The sequence below is a fragment of the Myxine glutinosa genome, chromosome 3, assembly GCF_964187855.1.
Source record: "Myxine glutinosa chromosome 3, kmMyxGlut1.1, whole genome shotgun sequence".
Taxonomy (NCBI): Eukaryota; Metazoa; Chordata; class Myxini; order Myxiniformes; family Myxinidae; genus Myxine; species Myxine glutinosa.
In genome coordinates, this window is record NC_136263.1 from 191,540,997 (window position 1) to 191,558,745 (window position 17,749).

General features: G+C 44.0%; 1 protein-coding gene across 5 annotated transcripts in view; it reads left to right on the plus strand.

The window, feature by feature from the left end:
* Positions 1-17,749, plus strand: part of LOC137424099 (protein PRRC2C) — a 190,575-nt gene that overhangs the window by 104,082 nt on the left and 68,744 nt on the right. For 4 of the 5 annotated variants that reach the window (XM_078774907.1, XM_078774911.1, XM_078774909.1 and 1 more), the window contains exons 21-23: positions 4,906-5,137; positions 5,329-5,417; positions 13,506-13,778. In XM_078774907.1, the coding sequence (XP_078631033.1) occupies positions 4,906-5,137; positions 5,329-5,417; positions 13,506-13,778 (594 nt within the window). The remainder of the gene's footprint in view (positions 1-4,905; positions 5,138-5,328; positions 5,418-13,505; positions 13,779-17,749) is intronic. The other variant, XM_078774910.1, reaches the window with a different exon arrangement.

A 17,749-nucleotide genomic window follows, 5' to 3' on the forward strand; every position in this document is an offset into this window, starting at 1 on the left:
TCTGAGTTGATTAGTATTTTCTAGATTTGGAAAGGCTAAATAGGGCAGGACATTCTGGGAATTGCCATTTTAAGGCTAGACTGTAATGAGTTGTGATCACCTTTTAGAAGAGCCTTTCCTCCACTCATAAACAGTGCTGTACCCGAATAGACTTCCCTACTTCGAACTCTGAGTTGCACTTCCGAGTTGAGCCTGGGTTTGGCTGTCAACACAAAATAACTCAGATATTTTACTGTCACATGAAATGAAGTAATTGCAGTATTATGCAAGTGTGTGGTAGAAATGCGCGTCAGTATATGTATCAGATGTGCTCTCTTTGTGAGTTTCAAAGCAAAACGTTGCCATAATCTGGCACTGCAACTGTTATCTGTCTCGCTCTGTGTGCCCTGAGACCAAGTTTCAGCATGGCTATGTGTAGATAGCGTTTAGTTTTGATTAGCCGATGTGCGTCACACTTCCTTAGAAAAAGAATTGATAAACTATATTGAGTAGCAGGCCTATGGAGATAACAAGAAAGTCATAGCTATAATGTCAAGTTGTCAAGTTGACGGTAATCTCTTTTCGTGATGAACTTCGTCATCGTGACAGCTGGCAGGTTTAATCAAATGGTGGCACGTTGTACTTCACAATCGTATTGCACGTGTATCTGTCATTGAAGATATAAAATTAAGTAAAAAGTGCAAAAACTTTTTTATTTTTTTATTTTTTATTAATACAAAGTCGGCGTCATTGTCGTCGTTCCTTCTGTGTACATTTACACTACTCATAATAAGTTAGGGATATTGGCAGGTTCTTCGGTGTGGTTGATTTTGTGTATTAATTATGTTGAAAAAAGTTGTTGGTCCTAATTCTATGGTTATTAATGAGTGGAAAAAACACAGCATTCTTGATTTCAATACCATAACCCTAACCCCTATTAAAAAAAAAAAACTCACTCCCAGAATATCCCTAACTTATTGTGAGTAGTGTATATATTTTTACATTGCTTCGAGAAACATTACTATATATAATATTGTGTGTCCCTTTTGTGTCCTTCTCAAGAATGCATGCTTTGGTACAATAATAAATGTTTAATTCAAACCGCTGCATGAAGAAACCATTAATTGCTCCAGGATATTATCTGAGCATCAGGAAGTTTTAGTTAACAATTTCAGTATTAAATGTAAAGAATAAATCTTTGTATGCCCCGGCTTTTCCAGATCCCCAAACTTCATAAGATCCCGTACAAGCATAGGTTTATAGCTGGTGCTAGGCAATATACCACCAAACAGTTATCGATTATAGTTAACTCAGGTGTGCAAGTTGCTCGGGAACAGTTTCGGAAATATTGTTTGGCAATTGAGAAGAATTATTGTGTTAACACTTTCTGGAGCATTAATTATACTTTGGAGTTCTTAGATAGGATTAGATGCCTCAATATCAAGTCAGTTGAGGTTTTTGATTTTTCAACTTTATATACAAATTTGGATTTAGCACTAGTAAAGGATTAACTCTTCAAAGTAATTGACAAGGTTTTTAACTCTTAACCCTTTGAGTACAGATGACGTCCAGTGCCGCAACACGCGAAAAAGTTTTGTGTACGGATGACAGATGACGTTACTACACGTCATAGACTATACCTATAAATAGATCGTCAGTCCGTGGTTGCATTCCCGTACCAAAATGCCAAATTAAACCCGTACCGGGGGTATTTTTATCAAAAAAATAATAATCCCGTACTCAAAGGGTTAATACGTTTTTAAGTGTCAGGTTTGATAGAACATTATTTTCTAAAAATAAATACTCAAGTTTTCATTGTTTTGATAAGCAGAAGTTTGTGGATGCTGTTAATTTTATTTTGTTTAATACTTTTGTGTCCTTTTGTGGGATAATGTTTCAACAGGTTAAAGGTGTTCCCATGGGTGGGAATTGCAACCCCCTACTAGTGGACATTTTTCTTATTTTCTGTGACTTTTCATTTATGCAGAAATTGATGAAGGGAAAAAAATAATTCAGATTAGCTAAAATATTGTCTCGTACGTGTCCCATAGATGATATTTGTGGTTAACTATAACTTTTTTGATTATATTTGTGTGGTTAACTAACTTTTTTGATATTTATATGGTTAACCATAACTTTTTTGGATGATATTTGTGTGATTAACTACAACTTTTTTGATGATATTTGTGTGATTAACTATAACTTTTTAAATGATATTTGTGTGGTTAACTATAACTTTTTTGATGATATTTGTGTGGTTAACTATAACTTTTTTGATGATATTTATGACATGTGGTTAACTATAACTTCTTTGATATTTGTGTGGTTAAATATAACTTTTTGATGATATTTGTGGTTAACTATAACTTTTTTGATATTTGTGTGGTTAACTAACTTTTTTGATGATATTTGTGTGGTTAACTAACTTTTTTGATATTTGTGTGGTTAACTATAACTTTTTTGATGATATTTGTGTGGTTAACTATAACTTTTTTGATAGGCTGCTTTACAAGATTTATCCAGATAGTCTGATTGCAAACAAGAGTGGTAATGATTGTACAGTTGCTGCATCTCTGGACGTGTTGGTTAGAGTTGGACAGAATGGCTTTAGTATGAGTGTGTATCATAAAGTTGATGATTTCAGTTTACCTGTAGTCTTGTACACCTTTCCAGGTAGCAATCGATGTACCAATTAAAATGTGTTACAATGTCTTCTCATCTCAGCTACTTAGATTTGCGAGAATTTGTTCAGTAAAGGATGATTTTGTGGAACGTGCTGAGAATGTATTTTCCGTAATGTTAAACAGAGGATATTTGGCTGATTGTTTGATCTTTAGACTCCATCGTCACCTTTTGTTTAAGTTTGGTTGGTTTTCATGTAACCGAGTTCCTATTGCATTGCATTTGACATAAGTATTAAATAAGGAGGTATTTCGGTAAAAATAATATGTATAAAATGTATTACAAGTTAGCATTAATGTGATTGGTTGGTGGTTGCTCGGATACGCAGTGCAGCATGGTGGAATCTGTTGTGGATGACTGTTTGAATATTTCAATGGCAGTTTGAGTCGATGGTTGGATGGAGGTGCTGTGTAATGGACATGTCTGTCAGGTGGAGTATTTATTGCTTCGTATATTGTTGTATAAAGTGATTTATAATTTAAGTTATTAGTTTGTGTTAATATTGTTGTGTGATTCCCCTTGGTTAATACCGGGGGAGTCATGGATAGCCAATAGCGATCTTTAACTCGGAGGTGATGCCCAAATGCGGATTTTATATACGCGGGGAAAGAAAGGGGAAGAGGAAGCTGAAGGTTACCTGTCGTGATCGCCGGTCGTCCCAACCTGCAAAAAGTAACTCGAACCAAGGCGGATTTAAAATGTACAAAAATAAACAGGATTATTCAAACGGATGCTGATGACAAGAAAACGCGACTGTAAAATCAAATTCCTAATCGGGACATCCCCATACCAGACTTATAACAGGCACAGGAAGAAAATAAACTGGAAAATAATAACGTGTGGTTTATGGTTTATCGTGCACTTGGCTCTGATCAGCTCGGGGAGGGGGTGGGGGGTGGGGAGAGGGGTGTCTCACCGGGAATTCAAGGCTCCGGAGGTCCGGCCGGGGTTGTACGCGAAACGCGCACTTTGGCGTGAAACGAAACAGGCCTCACTCGCGCACTGTAGCGGCAAGCCGCACATTGTTTCTGCCTGCAAAACTCTGCTCGTCTCCCGGTGGCGTCTCTGACCACGACTGGTCCAAGCACAAACGTGCGAGGGAGAAGAACAAGGGAACCAGAGAAGAGCAGGAACAGGGCAAGACGGACGGCAAGATCAAGAGTCCAGGGTCAGCGAGCAAGAGAGAAAATATCCGTCCTCGAGTTCTTTTAATGCCGGGACGTGACGTCATCAGCGTTTCTCCACCAATCAGCGTGCCGCTTCTTGCTCGCCTCTGACGTCCTCGGTGGTCCTTGCCAATCGGCACTCGGATTCGGACTATTAGTAAATGTGACTTTTAAATGTGACTACCGGTATTTTTTGATTGTGTGTATTATTGTGTATCTTTGGTGTAGCTGTATTTTTATTTTTGTGTTGCTTTGTCACTGAATTTGTGATTGAATTTGTGCTTTGCGCGCGTCTGACAAGTTTCTGTGGCTGTCGAGTTTCTCACTTTTTGTGGTTAATTTTCGGACGTTTTTGCGCTTGGTTTTTTGTGCAACATTTGTGGCTTATAAACCAGTGCGGCTTGTGTGTGTTTAAATTCCAGATTTTTTTTTTAAATTTAGGGGATGCGGCTTATATAACGATGCGCTCAATGGTCCGAAACTTACGGTAACTGATTTTAACTTGGGGCCAAGAGGTCAAAGGTCAAAGTCTGTAATAGGTCGATAACTTGAGAATGGCTAAAGGGATCTAATTCAAACTTGGTACAGATATTTATCATGATGTAAAGATTAACTGATTAAATTTTGGGGTGCTGAGGTCAAAGGTCAGAGGTCATGTCAGGAAAAAATGTGATAACTTGTGAACAGCTGAAGGGATTTTAATTATAACATGGTACAGATATGTATAATGATGTAAACATGAACTGATTGCATTTTGGGGGCAATAGGTCAGAGGTCATGTCAGGTAAAAATGTGATAACTTGAGAACAGCTGAATGGATTGAAATCAAACTTGGTATAAGTATTATAATCGTGTAATAATGTGGGCGGAGGCATTTCGGTCGACGTTCTGACGTCGAAGAGTGTCGTTCTAGTTTTCTCTCTCATTTTCCCTGTTCCACCTTTTGCTGTCTCCTTTGCTCATATCTTACATTTGTGAACTTTTAGCTTTGATTTGTTTTTATGTGTTTTTTTTGAAGTATAACTCTGACAGTTGTTAAAGCATTAATTGTGTAAAATGTTTTCTCTGCTTGGTGCAGCAGAGTACTGGTGGGAAGCCTCCTCGGACCCAAGACAAGGGGAAGGTGGTTGGACGGGGTAAGGTTGCACCACGTTTTGCAAAGCGGCAACAGGAACAACAGTCACCTGGAAGCGTAATAGCAAATGCTGTTGAGTTTGTGGCAAATACAATGGATAAGGCGCAAATCACAGCTTCCCTCTCTGAACCACTCTGGGAGAACTCTCCATTTGCCTCTGAGAACACCAAGAAGCGTGAGTTTTGTTGATTTAATTAATTTGTGTGTAATTTTCTTGTCATTGGTTGATCCCAATGTTGTCTAGTTAATTTTAAGTGAAATGTTTGTGCTTGTTTGTAATTTTGTCTGGCATGATGTAACTTCTATCGTAAAAGTGCATTCTCAAGCATTTCTTGAATCGTTTTTTTTTCTTGTTTCATTCTACAGTTGGTCTAATCAGTCCTCCGCAGCCATCTATTAGTGCTTGGAGCAAACCCCTCACCACATTTCGTTCCACCAGCATTGTAAGCACAGAGGTGAGTGCACCATTTTTCAGTGCGTGAGGTTTTAGGTGAGGTGAGTTTTGCCAAAATGACTGGGGTGAAAGGATTCCTGCTGAATGTATTGGGGTGAGGTGGTTTCTGCTAATACAGACTTGGCATTTAATATGGAATATTTTTTTTGTGGGGGTGAACTTACTTTTCAAGATGTCTTCGAACCAAAAGTTAATTGGAATTATGTTGAAATTATTCTAGATTTAGTTAATGTGACCTTTAAAAGAAACAAACTTGCCTTCGTCTCCTGGAAAGCAAATCCAACGGAAGGAAATCTCATTTCTTTCACAAAGCCCGAAACAAGTGTGTGTCCACCCTCAGGAGAGCCAGGAAACAATATCTCTCCGTTCTCAAGACCGAACTCTCTTATCTGTCTCCCTCTTCCAAATCCTGGTGGCGTCTGGTCAAATCCGTTTCTGGTGTTTGTTCCCCCTCCATCCCCTCCCTTACCTCAAACGGCTACACAGCTGACTCCGCACGTGAAAAAGCTGAATGCCTCAACTCTGTGTTTGCCTCTAAATCTTGTGTCCCAAACCCATCCCTCTCTGTACCCACCATACCCAGTCGTACCCTGCTGCTCCTGGACTCCGTGTCCTTTCCTCCTGACAAGGTGGAAAAGTTTCTGTCAACCCTTGACTCTGATTCTGCAACTGGACCCGACGGCATCAGCCCACGGGTCCTAAAATCCTGCTCTGCTGCTCTATCTCACCCTCTCTCTGTTCTCTTCACCCTCTCTTTTGCTCAAGGTCAACTGCCATCTGCTTGGAAATCAGCCAACATCACCGCTTTGCACAAAAAAGGTGCAAAAACAGATCCTAGCAACTACAGACCAATCAGCCTTCTCCCAATTATCAGCAAAGTCATGGAATCCATCATTGCTTCGGATATGAAATCTTTCCTCTTCTCCAATGGCTTGATCTCTGATCATCAATTTGGTTTCAGACCAGGTCACTCTACTCTGGACATGCTGCTTCTGCTGTCTCAACAATGGATGGAGGTCCTCAATGCCAAACAGGAAATTAGAGCTGTCTCCCTCGACATATCACGTGCCTTCGACACGGTCTGGCACCCCGCTCTGCTCACCAAACTCTCCTCCTTTGGTATCCATGGAAATCTCCACGCATGGCTGGCGGACTTCCTCTCTAGTCGTCGTCAACGTGTGGCCCTAAATGGGTTTCTCTCATCTCCTCTTCCTGTTCAGGCTGGAGTTCCCCAAGGCAGTGTTCTGGGCCCCGTGCTTTTTCTGGTCTTCATCAATGATCTGACTCTCTCGAAAATCCTCTCTATCTCTTTGCTGATGACTCCACTCTCTGCCGCTCCATTCCTCTTCCCTCAGATCGGCAGTCTGCTGCCTCCTCACTCTCTGAAGACCTGGACAAAATCACAGACTGGTCAAACAAGTGGAACATGTCTTTCAATCCTGACAAATCTCACACTCTTACTATGTCTCTCCGAAAAGATCGACTGGACAACCCTCCCATCTACTTTCTCAACAATCCTCTCCAAGAAGTTCTGTCGCTCAAGATTTTGGGTCTCACTATCTGCCATGATCTTTCTTGGGAAAACCACATTTCCAAGCTGGCCTCCAAAGCCAGTCGCCGACTGGGAATCCTCCGTCGTGCAAAGTCCTTCCTCGGCACACCTGAGCTCCTCACCACATACAAGGCTTTCATCCGCAGCTCAATGGAATACTGTTCTCCCCTATGGGCCGGTGCTCCTGCCTCACACCTAGCTCGGCTTCACGCTGTTGAAACCAAAGCTTTCAGAATTATTGGAATCTCCCGCGATGAAGCTATCTCTGAGGGCCTTTCACTCACTCACCGCAGGCAGGTAGGTGGTCTTTCTGTCTTCTACCGACTCCTCTCCGGCCTTGCACCCCCAGCTCTCTCTGTGCTCTGTCCCCCAAATATTCCTACAGGTCGCACAAGATCTGCCAGCAACCCTCTGATGGTTAAACTGCCGAAATCTCGGCTCTCTGCTCACCTTCACTCTTTCATTCCTCTTTTCTCCCGCCTCTGGAACAAACTCCCTCACTCCCTTCAATCCCACTCCTCCCTCCAGGTCTTTAAAACAGCTGTTCACCACCATCTCTTATCTTCCCCCATCCAAAACCTTGATCTTTTCTACCCCCGCTAATTCACCCCAGATCCACGTTGTTTGAAATTCCAACTTCTTTCCTGGAAGTCCTGGCAGTGTCCATATGTTTTATACCTCTCCCACCGCCCCCTTCCCACGCCCCCCCCCCCCAAAGCCCTCACCCTCTCTCAGATCTCTCGATGTCTCCATGTCTCTCGGTCCCTGCTCTCAAATGTTGTGTTTGTGTCCTTCCCCCTCTCTCCCCATCTTGTCTACCGCTCCCTATGTTATATGTTTTATGTGTCGGTTTGTCTTTCTGTGTGATTAATGTTCGCTCTTTCACGAGCCTCGATCTTGTATACAAAAAAACAAACAAACAAAAAACCAAAAAAAAAAACCACATTTGACATTTCGAAACAAATAAATTGATCCTTGAAAGTGATGTAAACTGATATCGAACTCAATTCATGGACAGTACTTTGTTAAACTTCTGTACGTTTTCCAGAAGTATCTCTTTATTTTGCACATTAGCCAAAATTTTTTTTAACAAAAACAAAAGTTAAATTACGACTGGGATTACGGACAGTAAAATTACAGTTCAGTACTTCGTGTAACCCCCACGAGCATTCAGGAGAGCACGTACACGTTGAGGCATGCTGTTCACGAGATTTGCCAAGGTTTGGACAGGAATCGCTTGCCATGCAGTGACAATAGCCTGCTGCAATTCACGCACAGAGGTCGGCTGCTGGTCCAAGTGGTCGATTTGACGCGTTAATTCTGCCCACAAGTTCTCTATTGGATTCCTATCCGGGGACATGGCAGGCCACTCCATATGCTCTACACCACGGTCAGCAAGAAAGTGTTGGATCATGCGAGCACGATGAGGCCGTGCATTGTCATCTTGGAAGACAAAGTTTCCTCGAAAGGCTGCACGAGCAAATGGACGCAATGTTTCTTCCAGAATGGCCCTGTACTTGAACTGGTTAAGGTTTCCATTCAGAACAACCAGGTCAGTTTTGCCCCCTGCATGAAAAGCAGCCCAAACGGTCACCCCACCACCTCCAGCTTGGACTCTTGGCACTATACAATCTTTGTTGTAGGCTTCATGCACTTGTCTGCGCACTCGGACGCGGCCATCTTGACGATAGACCAGAAATCTAGACTCGTCACTGAAGATCACGTGATTCCAGTGTCCTGGCTGCCATTGACGGTGCTCTCTGGCCCACTGCAATCGGCGCTGGTGGTGTTGTCTGGTCAGGCGTGGCTTTCTCAGGGGACGCCTGGCACGATAGCTTGCTTGAACCAGTCGTTGGTTGACTAGCCTTCTGGATACAGGAGATTACAGGCACATTTGTCAGTTGCTGCCACTCAGCCCTAAGCCGATTCGCTGACTTGGTACGGCCATTGCGGACTAACCAGTGCAGCTGGCGATCATCCCTCCTTGTGGTTCTGCGGGGATGTCCTGGCCTCGGTATTGGAGTAGGGACACCCCTCTGAGCATTTCGTTTCAGGATCTTTCACACCTGACCTTGAGTGATGCCATATTGCCGAGCAATAGCACGCTGTTTCATGCCGTAATTTCGTAAAGCCACCACTCCATGACAAACAGCATTGTCGAGTTGACGGACCATCTCCAGAGGAAGCGGAAATAACTTTTGGAGATGTGCAGCAGTTGTTTTCCACTAATACAGAACACAACAACCCTTGTATACCTGACTGTGAAGCCAATCATCAAATGCACCTGTCCGTACATTTTGCCACGCCACCTGTGATATAATCCTGTTGTTGACTTCTTGCTGCGACAGACAATCAGTGACATGGTTCTTTTAACAAATAAATCACCAAAGTGTAAAAGAAACTCACCAGATTGATATACTGAGTTAAGAAAGTAAACCCAAGTCAAGGAAAAAAAAAAATTCCATATTAAATGCCAAGTCTGTAGGTACTTTTTGAGATGACTTGGCACAGTCACTTGAGATTTCTGGCTTGCGTCACTATATTCCACTCAACCAGTGCTTTAAAATCAGTGGGTGATCACTTCCGGTCAGCCATTTTTTTCCCAAGTGGCCAAGGTCCTAATTTTGACCTTAAGGATCAAATTTCTGAAATCGTCAATTTTCATCCGATTAACTTAAAATTTCCAGTATAATATATGTCTATAAGTTTTGTCCATCTGTGGTCTGTGATGCAGACTGTAACACATTCAGAAATCAGCCTCAGGTTCGTTTTCAAAGTGCATTGTCGATGGCAGTCACGTTTTTCCTTCTCTGTAAACATTTTTTTTTTTTTTTTTTTTTTGTATACTGAATCGAGGCTCACGAAAGAGCTAACATTTATTTCACAAACAAATCAACCAGACAAACAAAATATATAAAAAGAGGGAGCGGAGGACAAGATGGGGAGAGAAGGGGAAGCACACAAACACAACATTTGAGGGCAGGGAGATGTGTGGGAGGGAGAGGGCTTGGGGGGAGGAGGCGTGGGAAGGGGGGGGGGGGGCGGTGGAAGAAGTATAAAACACAAGGACACCAAGGACTTCCAGGACAGCAGTTGGTATTTCAAAAAAGTGGATTTGGGGTGAAATTAGCGGGGGTAGAAAAGATCAAGGTTTTGGATGGGGGAAGATAAGAGATGGTGGTGAACAGCTGTTTTAAAGACCTGGAGGGTGGAGTGGGATTGAAGAGAGTGAGGGAGTTTGTTTCAGAGGCGGGAGAAAAGAGGAATGAAGGAGTGAAGCTGAGCAGAGAGTCTTGAATTTGGCAGTTTAACCATAAGAGGGTTGCAGGCAGATCTTGTGCGACCTGTAGGAATATTTGGGGGACAGAGCCCAGAGAGAGCTGGGGGGGCAAGGCCAGAGAGGAGTCGGTAGAAGATGGAAAGACCACCAACCTGCCTGCGGTGAGTGAGTGAAAGGCCCTTGGAGTTGGCTTCATCGCGGGAGATTTCAATGATTCTGAAAGTTTTGGTTTCAACAGCGTGAAGACGAGCTAGGTGTGAGGCAGGAGCACCAGCCCAGAGGGGAGAGCAGTATTCCATTGAGCTGCGGAATATATATCAGCTGTATAGTCGTATAAACCATAGAAGCTACTTTTGATGACGGTGAACAAGAGAAATTGCGTTAGAGGAATATGACAGGTTGGAAAATCAAAGGCAATACATGAGCAAAAGGGAAGAGAGAAAGGCAAACCCAGCTCCTGGTAGTGACAAGGGTTGAATTGCCACAGAGCATTTGGAAGCAGAAAAGAAAAGCACCACCTGTGGAGTGAAAGATGCTATGAACAAGGAAAAGGGAAGCATAAATAATTGATGCTCTGACTTTGTCCTATTGTTGGTTAAGAAATGTCCAGTAAGCACCAACAAAGGATTAGGAGAAGATTGTGGTGAATGTGAAACTATTCTGAAACGTTTGTGCCGATCCTTGTCAGACACACTGAAATATAAGCACACAGATGTCATGTTGGAATGCGCACAGTATATGGCTCAAACACAACAGGTAAAGGTATAGAGGAGGTCTGCAGAAAACTCAGTCTGTCCATAAGTATTGCAGGTCGAAGCCTAAAACAGAAGACAAACTATAACGGCACTCAGTGGAGCACATATCTTTTTGGCCCTTTTAATCACTTAAAAAATTCTAGTATTTGAATCTTGACCAATATTGAATCAATTCGTGCTTGCCACACACACAACCTGCCCATCAGGTTTCAGCTGCATCTGTCCATAACGTTTTGAGATATCCCGCTCAGACAGAGACAAACAAACAAACAAACAGGAGTGAAAACATAACCTCCGCCCACCTTTGGCGGTGGTAAAGCTATGAAGGTGATTGGAAGTTGTCAAAAGGATGACTGGGAATGATGCTTTAACTGATGAGAGTAAGAGAATAACTTGCAACTATTGGGAAAGGAAGTCTCCTCCAATGGCGAACAAAAGAGATGCTATGAGGGAGAGACTGGTTCCAAACAAATACTGTATGCTGATCCCTGCCAAATCATTCCAAGCAAATGCGGTATGCTGATCCCTGCCAAATCATTCCAAGCAAATGCGGTATGCTGATCCCTGCCAAATCATTCCAAGCAAATGCGGTATGCTGATCTCTGTCAAATAATTCCAAACAAATACAGTATCCTGATCACTGCCAAAGTCTACTGTGTGGAGGGGATTGCTTTAAAACTAAATCCAAATTGGATTGGTACAAAATTGGAATGCTAATTTTCGTAGGATTACTTAAAGTGTATCCTAACAGCCCCATGTACTTAGTTTATAATTTTGGGTAAGTGTCACTTTTATTAATCTTTTAATAGTTGAAGAAAGAGTCTCACCAACCATGCTGTTAAATCACGTAATTTATGGGTCGGCTGGTACATGGGGCTGTTGGGCGAAGCTATAATTTATGGGTCGGCTGGGAGACCTTCCAATCATTGTGTGCTGTGAAGGATTGGGGAGACCTTCCAATCATTGTGTGCTATGAAGGGTTGGGGAGACCTTCCAATCATTGTGTGCTGTGAAGGATTGGGGAGACCTTCAATCATTGTGTGCTGTGAAGGGTTGGGAGACCTTCCAATCATTGTGTGCTGTGAAGGATTGGGGAGACCTTCCAATCATTGTGTGCTGTGAAGGATTGGGGAGACCTTCCAATCATTGTGTGCTGTGAAGGATTGGGGAGACCTTCCAATCATTGTGTGCTGTGAAGGATTGGGGAGACCTTCAATCATTGTGTGCTGTGAAGGGTTGGGGAGACCTTCCAATCATTGTGTGCTGTGAAGGGTTGGGGAGACCTTCCAATCATTGTGTGCTGTGAAGGATTGGGGAGACCTTCCAATCATTGTGTGCTGTGAAGGTTGGGGAGACCTTCCAATCATTGTGTGCTGTGAAGGGTTGGGGAGACCTTCCAATCATTGTGTGCTGTGAAGGGTTGGGGAGACCTTCCAATCATTGTGTGCTGCGAAGGGTTGGGGAGACCTTCCAATCATTGTGTGCTGTGAAGGGTTGGGGAGACCTTCCAATCATTGTGTGCTGCGAAGGATTGGGGAGACCTTCCAATCATTGTGTGCTGCGAAGGGTTGGGGAGACCTTCCAATCATTGTGTGCTGTGAAGGGTTGGGGAGACCTTCCAATCATTGTGTGCTGTGAAGGGTGGGGAGACCTTCCAATCATTGTGTGCTGTGAAGGGTTGGGGAGACCTTCCAATCATTGTGTGCTGTGAAGGGTTGGGGGAGACCTTCCAATCATTGTGTGCTGTGAAGGGTTGGGAGACCTTCCAATCATTGTGTGCTGTGAAGGGTTGGGGAGACCTTCCAATCATTGTGTGCTGTGAAGGGTTGGGGAGACCTTCCAATCATTGGTGTGCTGTGAAGGGTTGGGGAGACCTTCCAATCATTGTGTGCTGCGAAGGATTGGGGAGACCTTCCAATCATTGTGTGCTGCGAAGGGTTGGGGAGACCTTCCAATCATTGTGTGCTGTGAAGGGTTGGGGAGACCTTCCAATCATTGTGTGCTGTGAAGGTTGGGGAGACCTTCCAATCATTGTGTGCTGTGAAGGGTTGGGGAGACCTTCCAATCATTGTGTGCTGTGAAGGGTTGGGGAGACCTTCCAATCATTGTGTGCTGTGAAGGGTTGGGGAGACCTTCCAATCATTGTGTGCTGCGAAGGGTTGGGGAGACCTTCCAATCATTGTGTGCTGTGAAGGGTTGGGAGACCTTCCAATCATTGTGTGCTGTGAAGGGTTGGGGGAGACCTTCCAATCATTGTGTGCTGTGAAGGATTGGGGGAGGTTTCGTCAAATATCCCATTAATCGTCGTGGCCTATATAATAAATTTCTGCTGTGGACATGCTTGTGACGTAACCATGAAGAACCTGCAAGTTCGTACAGTTTTATACAGTTAACTGAAGTCTTCACCTTTTTGAAGCTTTTTGTTCCCTCTGACTTGTCATTTTGCATTATACTGAAGATTATTGAGGTGAATCTGTTTGCTACAATGTGCCACCTGTTCAGGTCCCCAAAGTAAATCAGCATGACAGTGGCGTGGAACTGAGTATGGATTCCCATGGATCCTCTGCGAACTCATCTCAGCGCAGTTCTCCATACAGCAACTCCAAACCACCCACAGGCTCTGTAAGCTCAGAAGGTGATGGCTCCACTCGGTCTGACCCGATGCTGTCAGAAGAGAAAGTATCTGTGCCTGCTGTGGCTCATGCTGCAATCGCTGTGCCAGAGTCCAAAGAAAAGCGGGAGCATAGTGAGAGAATCCACGGGACTGTACACGAGGTAATGGCACTACTTTATGATTTTTTTATTTAGTAATTACTTGATATGAGGAACAACGGCTCTCTCTACGGGAGCTGATAAGGCGGGAGTATGAGTGGGCACCTTTATTTGGTGTTCCAGAGTTTCAATGCATTTATAAACAAACGTATGTTTCATTGTTCTACCCCACATCTATGATTGCTTTTGCTTTCATCTATATATATAAACTGTGTGTGTGTGTGTGTGTGTGTGTGTGTGTGTGTGTGTGTGTGTGTGTGTGTGTGTGTGTGTGTGTGTGTGTGTGTGTGTGTGTGTGTGTGTGTGTGTGTGTGTGTGTGTGTGTGTGTTAGTTAGTTAGTTAGTTAGTTAGTTAGTTAGTTACACCGATAGACTCCGAAACGGAGAGGCTCACGTGCTTGATATTTGGCATAGACATGGCCATTGAGCCTGGGACGAACATGGCCGAGACAATATTTGACGAGATCCATATTTTTTATTCATATTTATCTCAGCGCATTTCAGCGAAGTACCGGCTAATCTCAGCCAGTGCGAGCAGCTCGCTGATTCGCTCAGAGCGATCACGTGATGTTCCATCCCATCACACGTTTGCACGTAATTCAGGGCGAAAAGCCATTGCATTTTTCACCTTTATGCGACCGTGTTTTGTGTCGATTTGTGCGATTTTAATTCATATTTCGTGTTTACGAATTCGAATACGAAGGATTTCCCTTTCCCCTTTCGATTCGAATACGAATCGAATACGAGCTTGAGTCGAGAGGGCGAATGTACGGGTTGGGAATGTACGGGTCTCCCCTCCCCCAACCGGCAATGCCGGGTACTTCTGCTAGGATCACGTGATGTTCCAACTTTGCCGCCATAATCTCACAGTTCTGCGTTCGCACGTAATTCAGTTTTTTCACATTTCAGCGAGGAACATTGCCATTCACACCACATAGGTTTTTTTTCACTTTCATCTGATATTTGTGATGTATTTCAAACAAACTGTATTTCCCATCTACACGGCCATGTATTCCTATTAACGTTATGTAAAGTACATAAATTGTGTGGATTACATCATTTCTGGATGTGATCAATTGCCAGTAACCATCTATATCCCTCCTCTCCCCTTCCCTCCTCCCCCTCCCTTTCCCCCCTCCCCCTCCCCCTACCCTTCCCCCTCCCTTCCCCCTCCACCCTACCCTCTCCCCCTTCCCCACCCCTCTCCCCCTCCCCCACCCCTCCCCCCTCCGCCACCCCTCCCCCCTCCCCCACCCCTCCCCCCTCCCCCATGCCTCCCCCTCCCCTCGCCCTCCACCTCCCCCTCCACCCCCGCCACCTCCCCCACCCCCCTCGCCCTCCCCCTCCACCTCCCCCTCCCCCCACCCTCCCACTCCCCCCACCCTCCACTCCTCCCTCCTCCCACTCCTCCCTCCCCCCACCCTCACACTCCTCCCTCCCCCTCCCACTCCTCTCCCCCTTCCCCTCCTCTCCCCCTCCCCCCTCCTCTCCCCCTCCCCCCTCCTCTCCCCCTCCCCCCTCTCCTCCCCCTCCCCCCTCCCCCCTCCCCCTCCCCCTCCCCCTCCCCCTCCCTCTCCCCTCCCCCCTCTCCTCCCCTCCCCCCCTCTCCTCCCCTCCCCCCCTCTCCTCCCCTCCCCCCTGTTCCCTTCCCCTTCCCCCTGTTCCCCCCCCTTCCCCTTCCCTCCCCTCCCCCGCCCGGCAATGCTGGGTACTTCTGCTAGTTATACTATAAGAGAGCTGGCATATTTTAGTTTAGTTCAATTTATTTTTTATTGATATCATCCAGTTTTCAAGTTATTCTGTCCAGTGGTGCAGGAGTGCATTAGCAGGTAACTAGGGCATGCCCGTACTATATCTATATCTAAAATTATATCCCCCCCCCTCTATTTACATGAAATGGTTTGGTCCAAAGCGAACGGCTTGCGAGTGGTGACAATCCCCCCCCTCTATTTACATGCAATGGTTTGGTCCAAAGCGAACGGCTTCCGGAGTTTGGTAAAGAAATCGCCATCGCGTGCACAAACGCGCAGGAAAGCGAATGAATCGCAAATTCGTTTTTATTAGTTGTAAAACATAGTTTAACGCCAACATAGTTTGCAAACGTGAAATAAATGAATACGCTCTCAAATGTGCCATCCGAGGCAGAGTGTGTCCGCCACGTTCGGCACACGCGATCGTTCGCTGCTCTCTGATTGGTTGAATCGTTTTTTGGACATAGCTCGGTAAGTAATTGTCCGATTAATATGAAACCTTGAAAAGGCACATCCTCGGGTCCCCAGCAATATACCTGGCAAGTTAAAAGTATATCGGACCCGTGGTTGTCGAGAAACAGCGGTCACAGACAAACAGACGTACAAACGTACAAACGTACAGACAGAGATTACTGGAATTATAGATAGATGACAATTCACCCACCTCTTATGATAATTCTCCACTTTAATATAAAAGTAAAAACCTAATTTGAAGGTGTCCTTCCCAACTTGTAGAACATCCCCATGCACACCCTGAATAAAGCCAATGCTTTTCCACTTACTTTGTCCAGCGGTTTAGGAGTGCATGAAATACAGAGCATGCATGTAAACTGGCCAAGTATTTTTGGATTCCATATGGTTTTCATAGAGATGCCATAATAATACTGTAAACCGTTGGGACTTCTAATACACTAACACTGGGAGTGGCACGACACGATACACATTTACATCGAGAATTTGCACCCCCAGCACCCCTCCAGAACCTCCGTGACTAATTTTTTTGAAGCCTATAACCTGCCCAGGTACCACACCCAAGTACAAGCACCAAATTTTAACTTGTTCCGTTCAGTGATTTATGAGTGCATGCAAATCAAACACGCAGTTTTGCTGCAGTGATTTAAGATTTATTTTAAAGAAAACTTGCATGTGTCTTATTTAAATTGGTAGACTTTGCTCTGTTACAACTGTGAAATTAACCCTTTTCTAATGGCCTACACCTCTTGAAAACAATATGGTACAAAGGGTTTATCATTCAGTATGTAGAGACCCTGGTGTTGGGCTAGCGGCTAGGGTGCCGGCTTAGGATCCTAGGATCCTGGGTTCGAATCTCGGTCGATCGCCGAATTAATGCCAGGGGGGTTGACTCAGCCTGTCATCCTCCCGAGGTCGGCAAATTGAGTACCAGTTCACTGGTAATTCCCTGTTTGTCGTTGAAGGCGGCAAAAAGGGTTGGCGTCAGGAAGGGCATCCGGCCGTAAAACATTGCTTCAAAAAGGGGACCAAAAAAACAACAACTACCACGGTCCCCGAAAAGGCCAACCCCCGCTTCGCGGGGAAAAATGGCCTCTAAACGGTGGTTTAGTATGTAGAGAAACAGAAGTGGAAACTAGAGCGGCACTCGGTAGAGCGCATACCTTCTCCAGGCTGAACAGTTTATTTTGTATCCCACTGATAGGCTGAATATGCTGACCTGAATCAAAATCGAATCTGCTTGTTCTTCTCACTTACTCAACTCATCCACAAAGTTTATTATTTATTTATTTATTTTTCATAACCTGTCCACAACATTTTGATATATCTTGCTATGTATTGGTTTTTTAGCCCCAACTCTCAATGGTGAAGAATCATTTAATAACTTAAAAAATTATTGTATCTGGATCTTCTGCTTGTTCCTGACACCTACCAAACTCCTCAACCAAGTTCCGTCTTGATACGTCTAACGTTTTGAGATATCGTGAGATATATATATATATATATATATATATATATATATATATATATATATATATATATATATATATATATATATATATATATATATACATATGTATATATATTAGGGTGGTCCACAGATATATTTAATACTATTAAAAATCCATGCTCCACAAGGCTGCCCTTGTTCCTATGTTTATGAAGATCATATGAACCAAATATGAGGTCAATTGGAACTTATTTAGAGGTTGCCCAAAAAATAAACATTTTTAATTTATCCTGTTTTTTTTC